Here is a 24924-nt window from a genome sequence, read left to right as displayed (position 1 = left end):
GTGTGTGACAGCCAGGGAGAGAGAAAGCACACATGAAACAAACCCAGAAATACTGCCTACTAGAAATTAGTTCACTTCCTATGCATCGAGTTCACCAAATTCAGGTACATTCAGCCCTTCTTGTGCTGAAATTAGGTGAAACAGAGTACTGGAAGTTAATTTACTGCAGCTAAAGGAGTAAAGCAACCTTCAGTCTGAGATGAAAACGACCCCTTAACATATTTCATATCTACACAGAAGCAGAGCTGTTGTACTGCTTTGTCAGCAGACTTGAAATGGCAAAAGCTGAGGGAAGTGTAGATAAAAGACAGCTTACATGCACCAAAATGATCAGTATTAATAGTTGTCACTTGAATAACAATTTTAACCACAACCCACCGCTCTGAACGCAGCTCTGAAAATGGATGAATTTGAGGACAAAAAGACTCACAGTGTTTCACATATATGGCTGTCTTACATTTTAGGGGCTTTCTTTGTGGGGTAAGCATCATAAATCAAATGATTGAATGTTTCTGTCGATGAGTGCTGAAGTGCATTGTGTTTTGTGTTTGCTGCATTGCTGCAGGATTACTACAAGACTGGAGTGATACGCTGTCCTGATGGGATATCCATTCCTGAACTGAGAGAAGCCTGTGACTATCTCTGTATCTCCTTTGAGTATAGTACTATTAAATGCAGAGATCTCAGTAAGTACAGAATTTATTAAATCATTGGAATTATACAGATTGATTTAAGCAAATGTGTGTGTGTGTGTGTGTGTGTGTGTGTGTGAATTAATTCCAAATCATATCCTTTACTGAGGTAAGGAAGATGGCTGACACTACATGAACAAAACCCATCCCTTTTTACCTCTTATGTAATAAAGCCCCAAAGCCAATGGATGTGTGTTTTTCTGAGATAAAATGTTTCTGGTATTTCGGTATCTGGTTCTCTGCTGGGGGTCAGCCCTGTGCAATTCTTACACTATTGTTACATTTGCAGGGCAGATACAGTAACACTAAGTGGTATCTTTTTGTGCAGAGGACAGGGAGATGATTTATTCAGCTCCTTGTTTAAGAGAATAAATCTGTCTCCGCAGCAGAAGCAGCTCAGCTTTGCTGCTGGTGTAGGATGTACCAGTGCTCCCAGTATGTACCATTCTCTTCAGCTCCTTCCATCCCTGAGCACAGCCCAAGTTTTGGCCAGTGTTTAGGAGACCTGGGCTGTGCCCCTGGTCCCTGAAATCTCATGGGGTGTGTGCAGAGCAGGCCAGGCCGTGGCATTCCTGGTGACAGGGCTCTGTGGGACACCTGGGCCTTCCTCAGCACAGGGATTTAGCAGCTCCTGCTGAGAGGGCTCTGAGCAGCTTTGTTTTTAAGCTACTGCTTTTGAAATGTGGGTTGTGTGCTCTACTCTTTCAGCAACTGGCTTAAATAATGTTTCTTTTAGGAAAACAGAGAGTGTCTTGCCAAATGTTTACCAAATGTTTAGCAGTAGTACAAGAGGAAGAAGGTCTCCTCAAAGTCGCTCCTGTCTGACCAACCTTATGTTAATATCTGCAGGATAGTTTCAGCTTCTGGTAAACATTTGAATAAGTTCTGAACTTACACAAACTAATAGACTTCAGTGTCTTTACACTTGTCTGCAGAAAACACCACAAGATAAACGGAACTGCTGTGTTTCTTATTCCTGCCTTCATCTTTTTACCAAGCTTTTAAATGTACCTGTGCTTAAAATTTTCTTCCAGGTGCTCTCATGCACGAACTGTCAAACGATGGTGCTCGCAAGCAATTTGAGTTTTACCTCGAGGAGATGATTCTCCCCTTAATGGTCGCCAGCGCCCAGAGCGGGGAGAGGGAGTGCCACATTGTTGTGCTGACAGATGATGATGTTGTGGACTGGGATGAAGAGTATCCCCCACAAATGGGAGAGGAATATTCACAGAGTGAGTTTATTATCCTGGTTGCCACCAAGCCATCCGTGGCAGAGGTAGCAGTGAATGTGCTGGTTTAAGTTGTACGTAAGCACCGCCAGCAAAGTCTTAACAACATCCCTAATGCCTCACGAAACAAAACCCTCTTAGTTTTGGTAGTTTTGCTTAATATTTTGCTTCATAGAAGCGTATGTTGCTTGCTGTGTTCAAATCTAATTAAAAAGAGGAGCTAATTTTTATTGTTGAGGTATTTTCAGCCAGTGAGGGGGAGGAAATACCAACTTTTCTCATCAAGCTGTTTCTGAAAAAGTCATGTTTACTGTGGAAGAACAACTGGAGGATTTTTGGGGGGGAAAAAAACCAAGTGTTGTTATTTTTGAAGTATTACAGATGTGTGTTTAGATGAGTTTAAGCACCTGTGAATGGAATGCCCTTCCCTGCATCCGTGCTCTCCTGGTAGCTGAAGATGTTCCTTCACTGTGAAAACGTGGAATTCGGGGGGGTTTGTGAGGGCAGGTGGGAGCTTGAGGTACTCTTTGTACTCCAGTAACACAAAATCTTCTTAGGAGTCTCTTCAGAGTATTACAGTTTTATGTACTGTTAGTTTGGGTTTTTTTTAAATTTAAGAAAACCAAAATACCAATACAAAAGAGGATGGGTTTGGAGGATGCAAACCCACAGCTGTTCTTAAATAAGGGAGGCTCTTTGTGAATGTAGATCAGAGGTGGCTGTTCCAATGCAGTAACACAATTAGCTCACGTTTCTAGGGCCATTATGTCTCAAAGATGCCAATTAAGAAAACCCCCTGCTCTAATTAGTTAGGCACACACTTGCCTTTGACATTTTCTCACTGAAATGTATTTTTTAGTTATTTACAGCACAAAGTTGTATAGATTCTTCAAATACATTGAAAACAGAGATGTGGCCAAATCGGTGCTGAAGGAAAGGGGGCTCAAGAAGATCCGACTGGGCATCGAAGGTAAGGGAAGCACTGCTGGCACTGCCGGCACTCTCCCTCTGGGCTGGAGGGGCTGCTGCACTTCTCTGAGCCTGGTCTGTAAAATCTCATTAAGCAGTCATGGATTTTTGTCATGAATGTAAGAACTGGGTTTCTTTGCATTACATTTTTCCTCTGATTGTTGACCCAAATATTTTAGAATCCAGCCTTTATAATTAGCAGGATTTCTGTCCTTCACTCACCACGTTGTCATAGTTACGTTTGTAATTTGCCAGCCAAAAGCAAATGCTTTTAACTGGCTGTGAGCTCTAAAATAAGTCATTTCAGCTGAGCAAGGTGGGAGCCTTCAGGCTGACGTGCCCTTCAGCTGAACAAGAACTGGCTCTGTCTGTAATGCTGGCTAATACCAGATTATTTCTGCTGGCATTTCTTGGTTTAGACAAAGAACAACTGTTTGACCAAACTGTAATGCTGGTGCCCTGTAACAATATGTAAAATGAACATTATTGCTGGGGCTGAGGGGAGAGGTGACTGGGACGCAGCATAACCAGAATGCACAATTCATATAAAACCATGTATTTTCACCCTTTGGGGAGCTGGGAGGAATGTGCTGGGATTCCACCTGGCAACTTAAACCGGAGATCAGAGTGACACTGAGATCTCATCACTGTTCTCCCATCGGTTTTGTAGAGACAGTGGCTGCTGACAGTGGCTCAGGGAAGGAGCTGTGGTGTTGTCTGTGAGGTCTGGGTGGCAATATATTAATTATTATATCTCTGTGGTGGCACTGTACTAATTACTGACAGTACTGTGGCCTTTCCTTACAATTTGGTTGTCAGTTCAGCTCCTGACTCCATGTCCTGCTTGCACAGAGGAAACGATGGCATCTGTTTCCATTCAGGCTGTGGATGGTGGCAGCTGCTCATCCTTGCTGTGCTTCCACACAGGTTTCTTCTTGTGAAAGAAAGCCCGAGCCCCACAGCACAGGCCGTGTTGGGCTGGGCTGGGCTCTGGGCAGGGCAGTGGTGACTGTGCTGTGTCTCTCAGGTTACCCCACGTACAAGGAGAAGGTGAAGAAGCGGCCGGGCGGGAGGCCAGAGGTGATTTACAACTACGTCCAGAGGCCGTTTATTCGGATGTCCTGGGAGAAGGAGGAAGGGAAGAGCCGGCACGTGGACTTCCAGTGTGTGAAAAGCAAGTCCATCACCAATCTGGCGGCGGCAGCAGCGGATATCCCCCAGGACCAGCTTGTGGTCATGCACCCCACCCCCCAGGTAGACGAGCTGGATATCCTGCCCATCCATCCTCCTCCCAATAACAGTGAGATGGATCCCGAGGGACAGAACCCACCGCTCTGATCTGGACTCTTACTATAAAACAAAAGCATGCTCCTTAAAGTGACTCTGTACTCAAGTCATACCACACTGCAATTCCAGTTTTTTCCATTGTGTTAACGGTGTTTAGGGTATTGCAGTACGGACCTTTGGAAAGACCAGAGGGTTGTTTTTGGAAGAGTACAGATCAAACACCTGGGTTCCAGTTACATGTGTCTGTGTTTACCAGTAGGTTTGTGACGTTGGTGATTTGTCTGCTGGACTGTCCTCACTCTGAAGCCCCTCCAGGCCCAGGGGATGCGTCAGCGTTGTGACACAGGGGTTGGAATGCAGAGGTGGAATTGATAGTAGCACTTTACAAATGGTTGAGAAGTGGAATTTGAAGCCATTTTTTATAAATGTATTGCACAATACTAACAAAGTGCTTCTATCAAAACTGTACATAGTTTTGCTCTGAATAGGTTGACCCTTTTAAAGTTACTGTATATGGTTGAGCACAAAACTACTACTGGGTTCTTGGATTGAGGACGTGATTCAATGACCCACATAACATCTTGTTAAACTCAAAGTTCTTTAGTGAATTTTTTCACTTGTTTGCAGCGTGAGCCATGTTCAAAAATTGTGAACAACGGATAGGGGCTTTATCTTAAATTTTGCCTTACCTTAAGCTGTTCACAAATATTTATTTAATACATTTTTCATAAGTGTCATGAAATAGGAAAATGCAAATGGTTCATTCTTCATTTATTAATGATTGTAAACAAGTTTTTCATGCAAATAAAGTTTCCATTATTTTAATGGGCTCGAATTATCTGTGAATTATGTATTTTTAGAGCAGTTGCTTTTCTTTCCTCAAGGGAGGATAGTTAATATTAAGTGAAAAACAAGTATTTCTTAAAGAGAATCTGGTAACATCAGCCTGTCATCTCAACCTGCTCTCCTGTTGTGCTTTTCTTAGTATAAACTCCAAGATAGCAGTAAATAATAATAATAGCTTCTCTAGAAACTTATTGTTGTGTAAGTGTGGGTAAGGCCTTGTTTTTCCTCCCTTTTCCTCCAAAGCTAAAGAAATGATGAATACCAAGTGCTTCTAGCATGCACCTTCAGCAGGGTTTTATCAAATTTATTTATCAAAGTAAATGCTCCGTCTTAGAACAAGGGAAACATTTATTTTAAAAATATTTAACTGTCTAATACATTACACTTTAACAATATTTATAGTAAAGGATTCTTACAAGAAAGAATAAACAGCTTTATGGTACAATTAGTATAAGAAATATCCACATGGGGACTGTTTTGCAGTGTAAAAACACACCATACATCTGAAATGGTCATTTGCATATAAAAGCTACCACTGATGCCAGTGAGTTGCACAGTGATTTAAAAAAAAAAAAAAAAATTTCAAACAACAGAATCCAAAATATACAAGTATTGCAAGCTATACACAGCTAACCAAATCAACACAGAACACTGTAGCAGGTTATTCCACTTTGTCTGAAGTTACACATGGTAAGGATGAGTTGCATTCTGACACGGCTTTTATGAAATCCGTACATAAAAGCTCCTCAGTCCCACGAGTTTCACAGACTGTAGAACTCCACCAGTAAATGCACTTTGATATTTGGGTGTCTGGGGGCATCACTTACAAGGGCCAGGGCAGGTCACTGAAGTCCACGGGGCCGCCCAGCCCCGCGTCGGCCTCCAGCAGGCTCATGATCACGGCCATGGCGGCCTCGTCGTTGCTGGGGCTGCTCGAGCCCTGGTCGTTGTCGATCATGTCGATGCCGATGTGGGAGTTCTCCCCTGGGGGTGCAAACACAGGCAGGGGGCTCGGTTTGGTCACTTCACTGCTATGGGCACTCACCCCCTGACCTGGGGTGGAACACCTGAGCGTTCCTGTTTGAGGAACAGCGATCCATCCACGTGACACCTGGGGTGCCGCGGGTTGGGGACAGCGCTGGTAGTGGGTGTCACTCCTCAGAAGTGACCAGTGTGGCTCAGAGGGACAACCCTACGTGCAGAACTTCAAATACAACACTAGATCAACATCCCTCTTCGGTTGTTTGAAAGCATTCACAAAAAGCAGGTCGGGAACTGAGCTAATTCACACTGATTCAGCAAGAGAAAAGAGGCTTCCATGTATTGTCTAAAAGAAATTCCAGTGTGAAGTTGGGCTGCCAGGAGCCTCCTTAGGCAAGCAGAGTGGTTTGTTATGGGCTTTATGCCTCAGCTGCAGCCTGCAGGTGGTAAGGGCAGGTTACTGCTCAAACCAGCCATGTTGTTACAGTGTCTGTGTGTGTTTAGGTGTGTTACTGAGTGACTTCACTTACCCAGGATGGAGGAGTTGTCGGAATAGGGGTAACCAGAATTATCCTGGATTTGCCCAGACAGCAATCCAGCTGAAGAAATGTCTGGAGTGCCACCATTCAAGATCTTGAAAGCAAAAAAACAGAAGCTATAAACCAGCATGAAATGTTGCAGTAAGTCTTAAATTGTCCCATATTGGGATTTTTAATACAGGGTGGATGGACTTCCTGAAAAAAAACCCCAAACATCACCACCTAAAGGTTACTTAATCAGACTAATTGTAAACTAGGAGCTGCTTTCCTCTGTACCAGGCCCATGGAGCAGATGTCAGAAACACCTAAACTGTGTTTTCCTTTGTTCCATTCCAGCAGCCCCTACTATATGTACATGTTGAATATTTTAGGGCAGGAGGAGCAAGGGTAACTATTACCAGAATTCTAACTCTGTTTGTCACAACTTCAAGTTTTATTTCAAGAACAGAGCCAGGAATAGACAGAAATATTTACTGTCAGCTGTATGCTCCAGTACAAGCAATTCTTATGTACAGTCACCATAATTTCTGGGGAAAAAAGGTTAAGTGAATCTGAGACAGCGTATAAAGATTTGAATAAGTGCTCTTCTTGGATATAACTACCATAAACAGCAATTTGCAGACGACTGAAAGCAGCCAGGACAAGTGTTCAGGTGGTTAAGTGCTGGTAATGGTACCTGAGTGCTCCTCAAGCAATCTTAGAGCAAGGCAGGGTGCACGGTGTTGATTTAAAAATGAACTCTGAGTGCCCAGCAAAGCATTTAATTGTCATATTTTGTAACACCGGCGTGATTCATCCGAGCACAGCCAGCGCTCCAGCGACAGCACTTCCAGTGCTCACCAGCACGGGGTGTTGAAGGGTTTTTGGAAGCTGGGAGAGATGAGCAGAGCTGTCCCTTTGCAGCTCTGCTAAAAAAAAAACCAATCTAAGGAACAGGTGGATTTCAAAACCTGCTGATGTTTGGGATCTGCTGCTCTCTGCAAAGGGGTTTTGGCCACCGGAATACTTTGACTGGGTCAGATTTTTCCAGCCAAGCAGCCAGGAGTTGTTCAAACCAGCTGTTCCACATCAGCACGACCCCACATCTCTTGTCACTGCTGCCACGAGACTTGGTAAAGCTTGTCCTTACCTTCTTGCCTCCCGGGGAGGAGGTGTCAGGTGGTGGGGTGCTGGTGATGTTCAGGGGACTGGAGCCACAGCTGGAAGGTGATGATCCTCTTATCCTAAAATATGGATAAAACAGAGCATGGATTTACCAGCAACAGATGCCAGAGACTTGGAAGTTTCAAATGCTGACTTCAGTATCAGGTTCCACAAGGTGCTATAAGCATGACTTTAATTTTTGTAATTTCCTCCCTTTTTCAGCGTTGCTCAGACCAGCAGCAGCAGCAACGTTTTGATCTGCAGCCAGATAAACAGTCCTGTGTAAATCCAGCTCGGTCTGCAGGCTTTACCTCCTCCCCTCTGTTTTTGTTCCTGTACAGCCTCCACAGAGAGTCAGAAGGAAAAGGTCCTGGGTGCTGAGGAAAGCCTAATTTTTGTGTGTGTGTGTGTGTGTTTACTTCAATTTACACCAGCTAAGAACTCCAGCAGCCTCAATCAGTGACCCAGACTCCTTCCATCAGCTACTGCTACAGAAGTACACTGGACACTTGATACAATTTTTTTTTTTAACTGCTCAAAGCAGCATTTTTCACTTCAATTTTCCATAGCTTGATCAAACATCTTTAATAATGTATCATGTATTGACTGTAGAACCAACAAATCTCTAGACTAAAGGGAGGAGGAGTTACAGAGAAAAGCAATGGAAATGGGAATCTTATCCTTGGCAGAGTTCCCCTGGGAAAGCTGAACAGAAGGCAGCTTTGGAAAATAGTAACAGCTGCTGAAAAAGGACTGGAACTAACCCAGGATCTGAACTGAAATGCAAACACGGGGGGTAAACTACACTACTGCACTGCTGGGGCTAATGAGGTGTTTTACAGCTACTCAAAGGGATGGTTACACCTCCAAGTACTGGTTCAGCCCTCATGTGGCTTTTTAATTTTTTTCTTTTCTCCTTCTTCCTATTCTTACAAACAGGAAGGAAGCCTTATGGATAGGTCTGCTGTTCCCTTGTAGTCTCCTGCCTGCAGCAGGAACAAAACTGTGGGAAACAGACTGAATGTTTTCCTGAATTGCAGCTCAGTCTGGTTAAATTGCTGCCACTAAACATCTGCTGGGTGAGACCACTTTCATAGGAAAGGGAACAATTCCCAAGAGAAAAACTCGTGAAGAACAGGGGTTGTCAGCCAACAGAAATTAAGTGGTACCCGCTGAAAGCAGCTGCACACAGGTGAGAGACAGGACTAACAGCTCTGCATTCCCACAGTCCCTCACTGGAGGGGGCTGCAAGACCCCGTGTTTAAACCAGCCCCACAGCCTGGGAAGGCTGGGCTGCCTCCAGCACTGTGTCCTTGCTCCAAGAGCTCCAAGGGGGAACTGTGCAAGCTGAACGTGCACATCCAACAGCTCCAGAAGCATCTGAGGGAGTGGATCACCCGAAAACAAACACTGCTTTTCTGGCAGGTGGTCATCAGCTTTGGCATTTGGAGGTTGTGCCACTCACAGCCTTAAGTTTCCCGGAAGAAGAACGGTCTGGAAAGGATTTATTTCTAGTTAGCTGTTCTTTTTAACTACTGTTTCTGATAAACAGATAATCATCACCATGACAAAAAAGTTCCAGTACTGTTTTTTTTGCAGTAGAAAGCTGGAAGGCTGTAACATTTTCAGACTTTCACTACAGGCTTTGACTGCCTCAAGTCAGGCTGGATAAGTATCTGTAGCTGTCTATGAAATACAATTGTATCATTCCTTACTCAGCTTGAAGAAAGACTTCCTTCATTTCCTCTTAAAGAACAATAATTCCTCTTAAAGAGCAATAATGAAACAAACAATGATTTTCCTCTGACTCTCACCTGTGAATCTCCATGATTTCTTCAGCAATCATCCTCCCTATTTTACCTGCTCCCGCTCTTGTTCCACCTGGAATTCCAGGTACAGTAGGGTGGGTCCTTTTTGGGCCACCTGAAATGAGTAGATATGTTAAGGTCAGATAGAAGCACGAAAACCTTCTCCAAAAAAAGCATTTATATTTAGGCTTTGACCAGCTGCAGGACCTTCTGAATTGTATTTATTTCCTATTCCACCAGCTGGTGTGTGCCTTCAAGGGTATGAAAAGCTCTGGCTTGCACTGAGCTGTGTCTCTCAGACATCCCTCTGTGCCAGCAGGGATACAACATATCCCAGCTCTTTCAGGATCTGATTGTTTCAAGCACCTGGTCCAGAGCTGGTACAGAATGGCTTGTCAGACCTGCTCTGTTCTGTGCCCAAACAGGCTCTTCTCCAAACATGTTTGTTCTGTGCTTCAAACTTGCTGGTGCATGTTCCATTCAATAGGGGACAAGCCCAAGGTACCTGATGACCACAAACAAAGCCCCTGCAAGAACCTAAGAATGGAGGGAAAAGTGAGGTCTGAACAGTTGGAAGCTGTTTCCTTTAATGTGATCTGACACTTGCACGGCACTTGAGGGGGTTGTCAGGAAGGAGCCCAATATTCTCCAAGGTAAAGAAAAGATCACACTGAAAGGGCAAGAAAGGCCTCAGCATTGCTTATCCATAATGGATAATTGCTGGTTTTTAGAAATGCATATTTAACAACAGGAACCCTCAGTATCTATGGCTCAGACCCAGCAGGAGGTGAGAAGGTTCACCTGGAAAGGTCATAAATCCTTAGCAGAGCCAGAACCACCTGAAATTAAACTTCACTCAATTAAAAACTTCTTTTCTGAGGACAAGAGCAGTCAGTATGATTATACTACACATCTGGTTTCTTTTCAAAGGCTGTAATTGTGATAAGAATAAGCTTATCCTACTACAGAACAGTTTGTTTTCCATCCTCAGAAAGCCCAGACCCCACATTGCTGCAGTTCCTGTACCTTCAGTTACCAACCACCAGGCCTACACGGCACCTTCCCTTCCTACCACTGCCACTGTCCTGGGCTCTGCCACCCTTCCTGCTCCAGAGTCACCCACTGAATCCCTCTGTTCAGAGCAGAGATCACTGGAAAGCCCAGCTTTAATCAAGGCTTGCACTGCTCCAGGTGTGCTGTGTACAACTTAGGGAGTAGTTCCAGACACATGCAACACCCACAGCTGACAGATGTAGTATTTAGTGAACAGGAACTCCAATTATAACAGTTCCCTACTCTTTGCAAAGAATCTCAGTCTTATCACCATTTTTCGTGGGGATTTTCCATCCATGGGCTGCCACTGCATCCTTCTATCCTGCCTCACTTCCACCCTGCTTCAGGCACTCCATTAAACCAGGCTCTGCTCTGCATTGGGCTGCACCCCTGTGATGAGATGGTTTGGTGACCTGCACCGCCCATAACCAGCCCGTGATGATGACCAGGGGTCAGTGCTCATGTTGTGACAAAAAGCCAAACCAAGGGCAGGTGAGGGACAATAAGCCAAATGGCCAGACTGTGTTTAAGGTCCAGACTGTGTTTAAGGTCCAGACTGTGTTTAAGGTCCGGACTGTGTTTAAGGTCCGGACTGTGTTTAAGATTCTGAGGAGGAGTGTACACTGACCACAGACCTTGATGTCACTCCTGAGTCATGTGCAGATGGCACCATCCATGAAGGCAAACTTTCCTCCTCCAGGTCTGTTTATGATTCTTTTCCCTGATTCACTTCTCTTTGACCAGCTCAAACCCAAAGCTGACATTTACGTTCAACAGGGCAAGAGCTGCATTCGCACGTTTTTGCCCTAAAACTTATTTTGCCTCAGGATATTAACAGAAATTCTCAGTGCAGCAAATTTGTGCATGCAGGATGAGCTGCTCCCAAGGCACGGCTGCCAATAATTTCCTCAGCACAGGAGTTACCTTCTCCAGCCTGGAGCACACTGTCCATGCTGTGTGGAGACGCCGCGAGCTGTGGAAAGGCTGCGTCCCCGCTCTCCAGTACAGTGGTGCTGTGGGTTGCAAGAATCAGAAGGATCAGTGATAGAAAACCCCAACAGGTAAAAACCCCTATCAGTGATTAAAAAGAAACCAGTCATAATGCCAAAAATTTCAGAATGGAATGCTTCAGGGCTGGAGTAGTTTGTGAGTCAGTGTCACCTCCGTGAGAGCAGCAGCTGTGACTGACACCAGGGCTGCATAAACAACAGAAATAAACCTTAAAGTGAGCAGTGCAGGGCCTCAACAGCCTCTCTCACAGAGAATTCCTCTACAGCAGTTATTCTGCTGCCAAGTCACTGCTCTGCACAGAACCCTCAAGAAAAAAAGAGAAGGGGGGGAAGCACCTAACAAAGCAAAGAAATGCATGTCCTGTAAGCCCCTACAAAGATTGAATCCCAGGTTTTCCCAAAGAAAGAAAATATTTATATTTTTTGCAGGCTTTTACAAACAGATTACTGCAATTGCTGAACTTATTCCCCCTGGAGAAGACACCTACTGTCATATGGAAGATGTGCACATATTTAGGTCAACTCCCACCTGAGGAAAGGGCAAAGCAGTGGGCATTTACAGGCACTTGCTGAGAGGAAAATACTTACGAAACGACTGTGTTTGTTGAGACAATGTATTCTACTTCTTTGGTCCAAGGGTTCATGAAACTGAACCAGCGACTCCGCAACGTAATAAAAGAGCCATCTTTTATTTTAAACTTGTAGCAGTTGGTTGTAATTTTTTCTCTCGTCTGCAAAACTGAAGAGGGCAGAAAGCAAGTGACTTTGTGTCAAACGGGCACCATGACCACACAGCAGAGCTCTTTTCAGGGAAAACTCGGTTAATTCCTCCCTTCACCCTTGAAGTAAAATGCTGTTCCTGTGCAGTCAGCCCCCCTTAGCCATCCTGAACCTCAAACATCCACTACAAATCCATTCAAGTCCAGGATAATCACAGTGTTAGGCACATCCAGTGTTCTTGACTAAAGCATCTGCAAACAGCAAACCCCAAACCTTTTCAAGTTTGTTTGGTTTTCTTAATACACCACTTAAAACACACAATATGTCCCAATATTTTTAACAAGATTACTGAGTTATTAATAATCATACCTTGTCTATGACATTCTGCAAGGTGTGCTATATCATCTTGATGAAAATATTCATAACACGAAGTACCTAGAAGTTCCTGGGGTAAGTATGCCAGAATGGCTGTTGCCCTGGGGAAGGGAGGGAGAGGAAGAAAACAAAGAGAAAAAGAAAAAATAAATAAGTGGTTTCAAGTTGAAGTATTAGTCACAGATTACTAAAGCTCCACACTGGAGCTGGGTAAGGCCCAAGTAATGCGGAAAGGAATTTTCAGCTTAGAAGGTTCAAAAATTCCTTAAGAACGCTATTTTTAATTCTCAGGTAATTAAAAAAGTATATATAATACCAGCAGCCCTCAGGTACTATGTCTGACCTTACCACCACCAGAGGGGATCTGAGGCTTTCTAAATAGCTTTGAAGATAACAGTGTAATTTTGAGAATTTAAACCTGAAAAAAGCTGCGTTGTAGCAGCCACAAGGTAATACACAGCTTTCTGCATAAAATGCCACTGAAAAACAGGCTTCAAAGGCTTGAAGAACTGCTGTGCTCCTTTGCATACCTGTGGTGCTGCTGCACAGAGCCCAAATTACTGTACAACACGTGTTTCAGGAGCATTTTCTCCCCTCAAGTCACAAGCCTTAAGAGCGGGACAAAACAAGGCCTCACCAAACTCTGCACCCACATCCACAAACCAGAAAGGTGAACAAACAGGATTTTCCTGGATATGCACTGAGGCCCACTCTGTGTCTCTGAAATCAGACAGCAGCACACAGCAAATAAACCACCTTTTTGTTTCATCAGACCCAGCCACAGAAACAACTCATTTTCCTCCTCATCAGAAAGCTTTAGGACAATATAAACCTGCAATCCACAACATGGGAAAGACCTGGATTCTTGGTCTGACTCTCAAAGAGACTCTCAATTAGGAGCTCCTGGCGAGGCTGGAGGACATCTCAAGAAACCAGGAAGAGTTTGTGCATGAACTTGGGAACCCAAGCCTGAAACTAAGCTCAAGAGGAACAGGCAAAGCAACAGTGCAGGTGAGTGACAATGAGCTGAACCACAGCCCAACACTGTGGAAGGGTCATTCCCACAAGGAAGCAGCTGCAGCATATGCTGAACACCCCAGAGACCTGTGTGCTAAAGCAGAGTTATTCCTTGAGTTGTTAATGGTGTAGGAGCTGTAACAACTTCCCTAGGACAATTCAACTAGCCCAGAAGACCAACAGGAAAAATAACAGCTGGGGGGAGCAATGGGAATTGCTGTCCCCCCATACATTAGAGTGCTGCACACTCGCCCCAGCAGACACTGTACAAGAGCAATCTGTGCAATGTTGAAGGGATTTGGAGGGCATCTGAGGAGAGACAGGACACTGCTGCCACCACCCAGGGAAATCATTCTAAAACTTCCTGGTGCAGGAAGAAACAGCTGAGAAGGGAACAAAGCAGGGCAAGCCATCCAGGCAGACCTCAAATCGTGCACCATTTAATGCAGAAGGCAGAGAACACGGCGGGAATCAAATGTGCAGGAGCCCCAGTGAACCTGCTCAAGAACATCAGAACAGAAAGTAACACAGCTGAATGATTCCAGAGTGAGACCCTCTCTAGAAGAACAGAGAGCAAACAAAACTACTGAACTAAAGTGAACTTGGATTTTGTACCTTTCTTAGAAGACAATTACTGAAGGAGAAATGACAGTTCTTTGAAGAAACTAGAATAAGAGTCACAATCCAACACAAATTAAATATGAAAGGCAATAAGGAACAAACCTAGACAGATAATCACCTCTTCTGCAACCTCCAAAAAGTCCAAATTAAATAATATAAAATGTAGAAATTAGTACATATTAATAACTATGAATAAAAACAGAAGGAAAAAACCCTGAAGCACAAAATCCATAGTATTTAAATGCAGGGCATTTTTGTCTGTTCCCAGACACACCAAGAGCATTCAGCAGCAATCAGGTGCCTTACACCCCAAGTTCTCCTTCAGGGAGCTCTGAGACCTCAGCCTTGGAGAAGGAAACATTACAAGTATTCAAACTGGCTTTTGCCTGGTGAGCCTTATCCCAGGACACTCCAACTGCCGACAGCTCCAAGGCTGCTTTGATGAATTATCTCAGAGTGGGTGGAGAACCACAAAAGCAGCAAAACACAGAGTCTTCCTTTAAAGTGGAAGAGCTAGGAAGCAGGTCAACCTTATTCCAGTATTTTTCCAAGAGCTTTAGTAACCAAACCTTTTCACAGCCCTGCAGTGATGGGACGCCTGACACAGACGGGTAACAACCGATATGGGCACCAGCAACCAACTTGTCAAACCTTTCCATAGCAGGATAAACAGGTGTTTTGGAAAGGAGAAGAGGCACCAAATCACAGCAGATCTCAACAGACTTAGTGAATTCAATATCTGACCACGTTCTATTACGCAAGGAAGAAAACTGTTCGTGTCCTTCTTGAATTTCATCCTCTATTTACTTTTCTCCTGAGCTCACTTCTCCAACTTAAGAAGGCAGCTCTGAATTCTGAAACTGTATGTGATGCCATCTGCATCACATAGATAATAAACTTAATTTTACTTCCAAATTCACCATCCAGATAACTTCAAAATAATTAATAAATAAGAAGGAAGATGATTCTCTTTAGAACTCTTCAGTGCAGCTGCCATTTTGACAGTGAACTGTTGAACAGTTCCCTGGCTGTGGTAGTTGGTAGCTAATCCATAGCAGTGCTTCTCCAGGGATCACACAATCCATAAGGACAAAAAGTTAGGGTCACAGGGAGTTTAAGAAGTGTTTCTTTCCTGAATTCCCTTGGACAAATGACAGAGGAACAGGGCAAGTCTATACGAACAAAAAAAACCTGACATGGAAATTAATTGTTTTAAACTTTCACAGATGCCTAAATATTCTCCAGTGGAAGCAGGGATCATAGGATGACAAATTTAGGCCTAGAGATGAGGCCTTCTTCTAAAAAAAATTCCCTTTCAAAGAGTCCTTTGAAGTAGCACACACATTCCAAGGACTGCAAACAACAGCTGGAAAACAAATAAGAGCATATGTGTTTAAATCCAATGGGTTGACATTCTCCGAGTCTCATTATTTCAAAAATACTTCAAAACTATCCGTCAGGGGAATGTGTCTGATTTTTTGAAAACAAAACTCGTTCACAAGCTACCATCCTTTGGCATGACAGAAAGGTTACAAATGCTCCCAAAGCTCCCAGAGTGAGCATCAGCTCCAAACACTTGAGACCTGGTATTTTAAAAGGCTTTCTATCAAATTAAAAAACAAAAAGACCCAAAAAACACAACCAAAACCCACAAAACCCAACCACCCCAACCCAGAGAGATAACATTAAAAAAAAAAAAAATTCTCCTTACTGCACTTCCTCTCATGACTATCAGCTTTATTTCCTCTCAAAGTCCACAAAAAAAAAAATCAGCTGACACCCCCCCTGAAACCAGTTCCAGCAGGCAGATCTGCCAGAATTCAGAGTCTGGGCTTTTCTACGTTACAAGCAACTGAGTCAAAGCCACAGGCAACCTGAAACAGCCTCATCTGGGCATTCTCAATCCCTCTTGACAAGGAAGGGAACCAACCCAGCCCTCTCCAATCAACCCAGTGTAACCTCTCCATTAACATCCTTCAACCTCCTTTCCCTTCACATTTTTCCCTTGGTAATGCCAGTTATTTTGAAGAAAGACTCAGGTCATGTGTTTCTGCTACTTCAGAAAAGTCAAGCTATTTCTTCTGCAAGAGAATTAACCTTTCAGATAATAAATGGATGTTTGAAAGCAGATACCACACTGGCACAAGTTCTCAAGCCTTTTCCAAGAAATAAACCTCAGGAAAAGCTTTCCTTCTGAGAAGCATTAAGGAACACACAGAGAAGTATGAATTCAGCTGAATGTGCCCAAGGAAGCAGCTAAATAAATGTCCATGCTATCAAAGCCTAATGCAATCTGTGCAATAACTTAATTGTGTTTGCAAAAGGTTTCAAATAACGAAGAGGTAGTAATTAGGGTCCAGTTTCAAAACACGGTCTTCTGAGGATTACACATACACATATCCTCATTAAGAAATTGGCAGAAATGATCCTGGGATTATTCTGCCTAGTAGGTAATATTTTTGGAAGGTTTTGGGTTTTTTTTAATTTCATCAGTAATACTGAATACATGCATAGTAATGGCTTTAAGCTCTGTCTCAAAACTCAAAACAACTTGCAGCAACAAAAAAGCCGAAAAGGAGAGTAATTTGTCTTTTTTCAACAGCACAGACAGTGCTGTAAGTAAAGCTGTGAGTGAGGCAGTGTTGGGCAGCGACTTATCGTGGAGGTTGCTCCAAGTCTCCTCACCTCTGATCTACAAAAACGAATTTCCCATCTATGGCGTGTCGGGACACGTATTCCGTAGGTTTCACCCGGATCTCGCCGTTCACCGGCTGTGGCACCACGTGGGGATGGAGCCTCCCAATGGCAACAAGGCAGCTCAAATTACAGCCCTCGTTATCGGGCTCGTTATCCTCGTCCAGTCCCATCTTTGTCGGAGGCCAGCTTTTTAAATATCCTGTGCTATGAATAGTGCAAAAGCTTTTGCGGTCTGCTGTGAAAAGAGAGAGAGAGAAAAAAAAAAAACCAACAAAACAAAAAACAAACCAACAAAACCCAAAAAAGCAGTTAGGTCGTGGGTACAGCTTTGGAGAACTTCAGCTGAGTTCTGCTAAGAATGCATCTCCTCTCTGACCCAGGAAATTCGGGATGCTCTTCACTAAGGCAGGGCTGAGGGAGCTGGGGGTGTTTATCCTGGACAAGAGGAGGCTCAGGGGTGACCTCGTCATTCTTCACAACTCCCTGAAAGGAGGCTGTGGTGAGGTGAGGTTTGGCCTCCTCTCCCAGGCAACCAGTGACAGGACGAGGGGAAATGGCCTCAAGCTGCACCAAGGGAGGTTCAGCCTGGACATCAGGAGGAATTTCTTCACCAAAAGAGTTGTCAGGCATTGGAACAGGTTGCCCAGGGAGGTGGTCGAGTCACCACCTCTGGAGGTGTTCAAGAAATGACTCGACTTGGCTCTTAGTGCCATGCTTTAGTTGACACAGTGGTGTTTGGCCAAAGCTTGGACTAGATCTTGGAGATCTCTTCCAACCGTAATGATTCTGGGATTCCAGGGGATTTTCCTGCACTCCTGCTTTAATGAAGCTAATCTGAGATAATCCAATAAACAATTTATCTTGGCAAAAGCCTTGTTTATGCTGAAACACAAAATAGCTCAGACCAAGGTTGCTTTTGATAATCTTCGAGCAGGAATTGCATCACATTGTATTATTTCAGCAAAGGATGGAAATAATCTAAAGGATTGTTTGAGGAAATTAGTAGATTAATAAATAAGAGGCCTCTCAACTCCTACAAAAAACAGGAACAATATGTTTGGCAGAACATTCACTGTTTGGGGTGTACCAGGGACAGCTGTACACAGGGGTGAGGATGAAGATCCACAACGGCCAGGAATACAGTCAGTATCCAAAAGGGGAATTCCTATCCCTCAGCACTGAGCAGGCCTGAAAACTGCAAGGAGGGTGACTTTCATAGGGAGGTAAAAGGCTTATGTCTAACTGCACAAACTGGCTTCCTTGGGGATTAGCACAAAAGCAGGATCCAAGGCTGAAGCTGCGTTCGAACCTCGCAGGAAGTACCTGGGGCAGCTGCCACAGCCAGAGACAATACACCAAAATTGCCTTCTGCTCTCTAGCTGTTTGTCCTTCCACTTTAACTAACATCAAATGTATTATCCAAAGTACTCAGAGAAGAAAGTGTCAAATTTGGGCTAAATATATATTCCAACATGTCTAGAATAACAGGGAAAAGATATTACCAATGCTGATAAAGTTATGACCAGATATTCCTGCTGGAGAAACACCATGTTTCCAGTGGTCAGAATGTACCAAACCTGCAGATGAACTTGGAATAAACTCTTTTTTTAAATTGATACCCATCCAAATATCACTTGTCAAATATGGAGCAGAGAAATAGAAGAAGGAACAGCTCCCCTTTGCTGGAGACATTGGCAAGATGGTCAATGCCTGAAGGAGGTGCAACAACCACCCCAGAACTGCTGGCACAACCTGTCTGCAAAAACTCCAAGAAAGCAGAGTGGAGAATCACAGAATGGTTTGGGTTGGAAGGGACATTAAAGATCATCCAATTTCAACCCCCTGTGCCATGGGCAGGGACACCAGAGAATTTGTCTTTATATGCTAATACAGTGTGTAAGAGATACTGGGGCAGGGGGGTAAGTAACAAACCTGGACACAGCTCAGAATCTTAATAAGAAACACTTGGTAGTAAAATGCGTAATAGTTACCTTTCTTCTTTGAACAGGTTGAAGGGAAATCCTTGTCTTCTACTTTCACTGAAGGCCTATTGCACTTCATCCTGCAGAAGAAGGACCTTCTTGCTCCCGAGCACAGCCGCGACGGCCCGGGCGTGATGTCGGTTTTGACCGGGAGTCCGGCTACAGCGAACAGGAGTGAGGGAGGGTCTTTGTCAGGGGAAAGCCAACCACACACGTGCTTACACCACACAGCCCAACCACACAGTGTTTCCACTTCACTGGGACTCGTACAGAAGCCCTTTTAAATCCTTCTTTGGGAGCACAAGACCTATTTTTGAGATTTGCACTTAAGCAACCGTGCAGGACTCAACCGACCCTTTCAGCGTGACAATCTCCGGTTACAATTTCTGCTGTGAGAACACTGACACACAAAGCTGGAGAACACGGGGTTCTAAAGGCACAGATTAGCAAGAGGTTGTACAAATCCACACAAGTCCTGTAATAAATGTTGTGATTTCTCTGAACAATAATCAACTGATTAGAAGAGAGTTCATTTCCCTGTAACCGGAGAAGTGTTCCGTACACAGCCACTCAACAGGACCCTGACCCTTTGGACTGCACTCTTCTATCAGAACACCCATCCAGAGAGCAAATGTGCATGTACAGAGCAGAAGAGCCCCAGTGCCATTCCAGGTCCGTCTCAACTGGTGTGTTTCAGATTTTTTCGCTGTTCTGATGGAAGAAGATAAAAAGGTAGCAGGGACCTACACAGGGTCTGCAAATTCCCAAGACCTCCACTTATGTTTAGGAAGTCTCTCTATCCTTGCAGAAATAACTGCATATGGACATGCCCTAACAATAACCCCTGACTTTTATCACATTCTTGCAGGAGATTCTTAGATTCTTTTCTGTGGAAAGTGATTGGAGAAACAACCAAAACATCACTCTGGGAGCCAACAGAGAGTGCTGGCACAAACAGGGCTTCGGGAAGACACCTGGCATGCGTCAGGAGCACAGGGATCAGCAAGGCCAGTGATGCAGCTGGAGCTCCAGGGGCAGTGCTCCAAGAGCTCATGGAGGATTTTAATCACACAGCAACTTTTCCACAGCCTGTTACCCACTCCAACCATTTCTGCTTGGGGATATGGATAATCAAACTGCTATAATAGTGTACAAAGACTTCTTGGGCCCTGTAGGCTTTTGACACAAGGAGGAAGACAACAGTTCCAATGTTTTAGTGGAAAGTGTGGCTCCCTTAAAAATTACAATCGAGTGAGGTGACCTCTAGGAGGTCAAACTGCCCCGCACCATATGCACTCTAAACCACTGTTCCGTGGTGAGAGTACAAGCTGTGCCTGAGTCACTCGTGCCAACACAAAAATAAACATGCACATACATACTAGTACTCTTCACCAATATGACTTCTTGAAATCCTACCAATCAGTCTATCATAGCAGATGGGAAGACTGTAATTCATAGTATTTATTTTTGCCCTAACTTTGTCAGAGGTACACAAAAAAATATATATATATGTGCCTGACAACCGATAAAACCAGGAGCCAGAAAAAACTTGAGTTGATTCTGCTGAAGCCTCCAGCCTCCCTGCCCTGGAATGATCTCTCTCAGCTTCAGTTTGTGAAGTTGAGCTGGTGGCTTCTGTGAGATGAGATCCTAGAGATTTCTGCTCCTGGCAAGCATGAGACTTAATGACCTGGAAATCTGCAGTTTTGAGATACCACCTTCTACTTAAGCAACGCGGACTCCTGTCATGAGAGGGATTTAAACACCCACTCACCTCAAAAGCAGCAGAGATACTGAGCTACTTTAAAATACCAGAGTGGAATAGAGCTAAGAGATGTGGTAGGAAATGATTCCAAGCACCAGGTTAAAAACCTTCTTAAAGAAAGGTTGGGTCACCGATGGAAGCGGTCACAAGTAATCAATAAACAGATAACTAAAATGAATCCTCTTGGCTGACAGCTAAGGATTTCAGAATACTGAGTGTATTCTGAAAATTAAGAATGATGGATTAGAAGTAATGGTTCACATGTTTTAGTGGAAAAAGTTAAACCTCTGATGCCTGGAAAAAGGGAGGATACCTCACAGGTGAAGCCAGTTCAAGCAATGCATGTATAGAGCAGGGTGTGCCAAACCCAACAGCTTCTACATTCAAGTATCTGTTTCATACTTAACTTCTTTTTACTTTTCTTGTTTCTCCCTGTCTTTCAGCTAAAACTTCCTTGGCATGAGCCAATCCAGACAGCAGCCACACACCCCCACACTTTTGACATGAGGCAAATACTCAGAAGCAGTGAATTTGGATATATGACACGTTCTCAAAAGGTGGTAAACACTTACTTTTTGCATCTATGAGCCTTTCCCGTGGTGCAGTGTCAGAAGAAGAGAGCTGCTCCTTCACTTTGGCAATGTCTTTAGGATGGAGATAATCAAATAAACTTTGACCAATCAAATCATTCTGTAGAAATTGAATATTCAGTCAAAAAGTAAAATAATGGTTCAGCATATTTTCTCAGTTTTAGCATCCTTTTACATACATGTCTAACCAAGGAACACCAAACATCCAAGATCCAGCCTCATTGCAGGGGGGTGGGACTGGATGACCTTTAAAGGGTCCCTTCTAAATCAAACTATTCTATGATTTGTTGGAAGGTGTGTTTTCTCTGTGTATCTGCATTATGACTACACTACACAGCAATTTATATCATCATTTTTAGCAAGAGTTTTGCAGAACTGGCATGTTCAATCCACCACCACCAAATATTCTGGTTTCTCCTCAGTCTCACTTCATACACCGCACGTCTGAAGGAAAAAAAATTATAGTTGCAAATATTCTTCTTCAATATTTACCTGTGAATAGGTATTTAGTACATACGTGACTAAGGGCTGGCTAAGGAAAACTTTTGAAGCTAAGACAGGTTTTAAACCTGGTAAGGAGTGCAGATGACAGAAAGAATGAAGATGATTTACACAATATGTGGTCCAAGTTAAGCCTTAAATTGAGCATATATTAAAAACCTGCCTTTGGTATAATTGCTTCCCAGTTTCCACCAGTAAGGATGCAAGCAAAACCAGAGCAGACAGAAAGAAAACTAAGTCAAAAAATCCACGTGAAGCGGTTGGAAGAACCCCAGACTGACTTTTCAGTATTTGCTTATTACATAATGCTTTTGCAAGCCTGAGGGTAAATCCCTGATCAGAATGCATCAATCAGGGAATTAAAGTTAGTTCCCTTTCACCTCCTCAGTTTGAATGGAAACCAGAAACAATCATCTCTAATGACATGGCAGGGAAAAGTTCTCTCCTTGCAACACCTCTCAGCTTTCAAGGCAGACTATTCACAAACCTGCCTCCCATACAAGTGCATAACCATAAAAAAAGCCCTCAAATCTTTTAAGACCTAACATTACTTAAACAGGAAAAGAATACCTGGCTATAGTTGAGAATCTTGAAAACAGATTCTGAAACAAACAGTATCTTTCCTCTGTCACAGCCCACAACAAAAAGAAATCCATCTGCTGCCTAATTAAAAAAAAAAAAAAGTCAAATATTAAGTTACACTTCCTCATTGCAACATTATAACCTTTAAAAACGCTATGTATAGAGTATAATTTCTACACTAGGAGAGCTGTCTTAACATTTAGAGATAACTGAGTCAACAGGCAAAATGTGAAATTACAATAGGTTTTTTTTTTGCATCTGCAAACATTTTTGGCATCATTCTGGGCATCGTGCCCAGGATGTAAAATAACTTCTAGGAGAAGAAAGAACTCCTGTCTTGCCCAATAATATTATGATTATGTTTAATAATGCCTTCAAATTAAAATATTATTTAAACTGTATTTACTCCGTAGTTCCTCTTTTAGAAACCAAACATAACCTGGATATTTATTTCTGTGCCTGTAGGCAACTGATTCCCATTTCCAAAGTACACTTTTTCAGTCACACACGAGCACGCAGGAACAGGCCCCAGTTCTACAGCCTTGGAGACACAATGTTGGAGAAATTAATCCTGCACATGCTGATCTGGCCACTGCAGTGCTCCATCAGTTACACAAGCTACAGGAAGAGCTCAGCCACTGACAAGTGAGATATCCTCTGTAAGCCAAGTTTACAGCAAGCAGCCAAACACACTAAGTCATGTTACATCAGTGACCTCAAAAAAGGGTGTTCCTTTTATCACTGTACACTGAAAATCATGGCAAAGGAGCCCGTGGCAGGAAGTCTGCATGAACACAATTTATATAATTTGGGCCTGTTTCATGAAATAACTGAAGATTCTGATGGCTACCATCAAAATATCAGTTTCTTCAAATCTCCCTCTTTAATCTTTCTGCTTAAATTAATGCCAGTCATCGTTAAACTCATTGGCTCTATGAAGCAGTCTGCAGATTTTTTTAATTATCCTCCATAATCAAAGCATTTTTAAGCTGAGATACAAGGCATTAAAATACTGGTGTTGTGCTTTGGGAGAGTCATATTCACAGCCATTAATATCTCTTAATTAAAAGTTGAAACATACCCTGAGAATAAGATGTTTTAATTCATCATCTGATAGAAAAGCAGGCTTATAGTTTGCTTCTGTATATGGGTTTGTAGCACCTAAAGAAAACAAAAACAATTCCCTTACCACCAACTTAACAACACACATTTTAATGAGCACTTTTCCTTTGGCTCCTTTTTAGACTGTTGTTCATTGCAGATGTTCTGTAAAATGAAAATTACTTTTTGGTTTTATTTTACTATCAACGTAAGCTCTGTTGGTATTAACTTAAAAGAGGATGAAGCTTTTTTGCTATAACACAAATACTGCATTATCTAGTAATGCAAATTAAATGCCTTCTGAGATACAAAAGTATTCCTTGACATATTTTTTAACCCAAATCCTGTCCTTGATTTATGGTCTAGTCTCAGAAATTAAAAATAAGAGATTAAAGAATAAAAACATTCAAACTATTTCTTCTCCTTATAACTTAGTAAAACATGACAAGCTCATGTAAACAAACTGTCACTTGGGAACTTACAAATCAGTTCTCTCATTCCACATCAAAGACAAAAACAGCATTACAATGACATCATCTCACAATGCCAAAACCCCAAAATTGGCAACAAATGAGGCAGCTATTTATTGAAGAGTAATTCTTTTCTCTTGCCTTTAGGAAGGGAATAGAATGAGAGTCAAATCAGTAACCACTGAAGTGTTATAAAGTATTAACCTAATTAAATGACAGTGGCAGAAAAGTTAAACCTTTCAAAAACATCAGGATAAAGATGGAAGACAGCAGCTCTCCTGGAAACGCAAACAGTGGCTCTTTTTTTTTTAGATTAGCTGCATCCATATCTTTTCTCAGCGACGTATTTCCTGAAGGCTTAAGCTTTCAACATCATCACCAATTGTGCCCAAGCACTGACTCACTCTGATACGAAGCTTTAGGACACACAGAGATTTGCAGCACCCCCAACTCTTCCAAACCTGCCTGTTTCCCTTCAGGTGCTCGCAACGGAAACTGGTTTCTGAAGACTAAAATTCTGAAGACTGAAACTGAATTTTCAAAGTGCTCTCCAACTCTTTCACACAGAGCTAAAGGTATGAACACAAAACCTTACGAGTCCTGGAGGAATACTGCTTACACCTAAAATCCAGCCTCTCTACCCGACCAGGTTTGCAGGTTGCCTGCTCAGAGCTTAGAACCAACTGTGCACTGCCAGCTGTTAAGCCCTTTGTTCCCTCTCCCCACCTTCCTCAGCTGCCTTGGTGCTGTGGGACCTGGTGACAATGATCACTAGGTCAGATGATGGAACACTATTCTTTCCTCATCCCAAATTTTCCCAGTCAGATCAGGGTATTTACTGGACCATGAACTAGTAAGCTATAAATGAACACCCAGCGTCAAATGCTAAGAAGAGGGGAGACGTCCTCCCAAAATGTACTGACTTGCTCCATTTTGGCAAAAGGGC

The 24924-nt window shown here is 43.1% G+C and overlaps 2 protein-coding genes across 10 annotated transcripts in view; one reads left to right on the top strand and one right to left on the bottom strand.

The window, feature by feature from the left end:
- BTBD10 (BTB domain containing 10) overlaps nucleotides 1-5019 on the top strand; it is a 28125-nt gene extending 23106 nt beyond the window's left edge. For all 4 annotated transcript variants that reach the window (XM_029961051.1, XM_018076029.2, XM_008930788.3 and 1 more), the window contains exons 5-8: nucleotides 566-686; nucleotides 1727-1924; nucleotides 2781-2891; nucleotides 3918-5019. In XM_029961051.1, the coding sequence (XP_029816911.1) occupies nucleotides 566-686; nucleotides 1727-1924; nucleotides 2781-2891; nucleotides 3918-4228 (741 nt within the window). In that variant the 3' untranslated portion in view covers nucleotides 4229-5019. The remainder of the gene's footprint in view (nucleotides 1-565; nucleotides 687-1726; nucleotides 1925-2780; nucleotides 2892-3917) is intronic.
- A 273-nt stretch (nucleotides 5020-5292) lies between these two features.
- The window catches only part of ARNTL (aryl hydrocarbon receptor nuclear translocator like), a 29337-nt gene continuing 9705 nt past the window's right edge, over nucleotides 5293-24924 (bottom strand). For 3 of the 6 annotated variants that reach the window (XM_018076024.2, XM_018076026.2, XM_018076028.2), the window contains 12 exons: nucleotides 23489-23568; nucleotides 22396-22488; nucleotides 21307-21424; nucleotides 18979-19128; nucleotides 16976-17222; nucleotides 12647-12753; nucleotides 12146-12296; nucleotides 11472-11560; nucleotides 9501-9609; nucleotides 7673-7766; nucleotides 6535-6637; nucleotides 5293-6007 (listed from right to left, as the gene is read on the bottom strand). In XM_018076024.2, the coding sequence (XP_017931513.1) occupies nucleotides 5847-6007; nucleotides 6535-6637; nucleotides 7673-7766; nucleotides 9501-9609; nucleotides 11472-11560; nucleotides 12146-12296; nucleotides 12647-12753; nucleotides 16976-17222; nucleotides 18979-19128; nucleotides 21307-21424; nucleotides 22396-22488; nucleotides 23489-23568 (1502 nt within the window). In that variant the 3' untranslated portion in view covers nucleotides 5293-5846. The remainder of the gene's footprint in view (nucleotides 6008-6534; nucleotides 6638-7672; nucleotides 7767-9500; nucleotides 9610-11471; nucleotides 11561-12145; nucleotides 12297-12646; nucleotides 12754-16975; nucleotides 17223-18978; nucleotides 19129-21306; nucleotides 21425-22395; nucleotides 22489-23488; nucleotides 23569-24924) is intronic. The other 3 variants (XM_018076025.2, XM_018076027.2, XM_025895465.2) reach the window with 1 other exon arrangement.

The sequence above is a fragment of the Manacus vitellinus genome, unplaced genomic scaffold (assembly GCF_001715985.3).
Source record: "Manacus vitellinus isolate BGI_N305 unplaced genomic scaffold, ASM171598v3 scaffold_30_pilon, whole genome shotgun sequence".
Lineage (NCBI taxonomy): Eukaryota > Metazoa > Chordata > Aves > Passeriformes > Pipridae > Manacus > Manacus vitellinus.
This window is presented reverse-complemented; position numbering and strand designations above follow the sequence as displayed.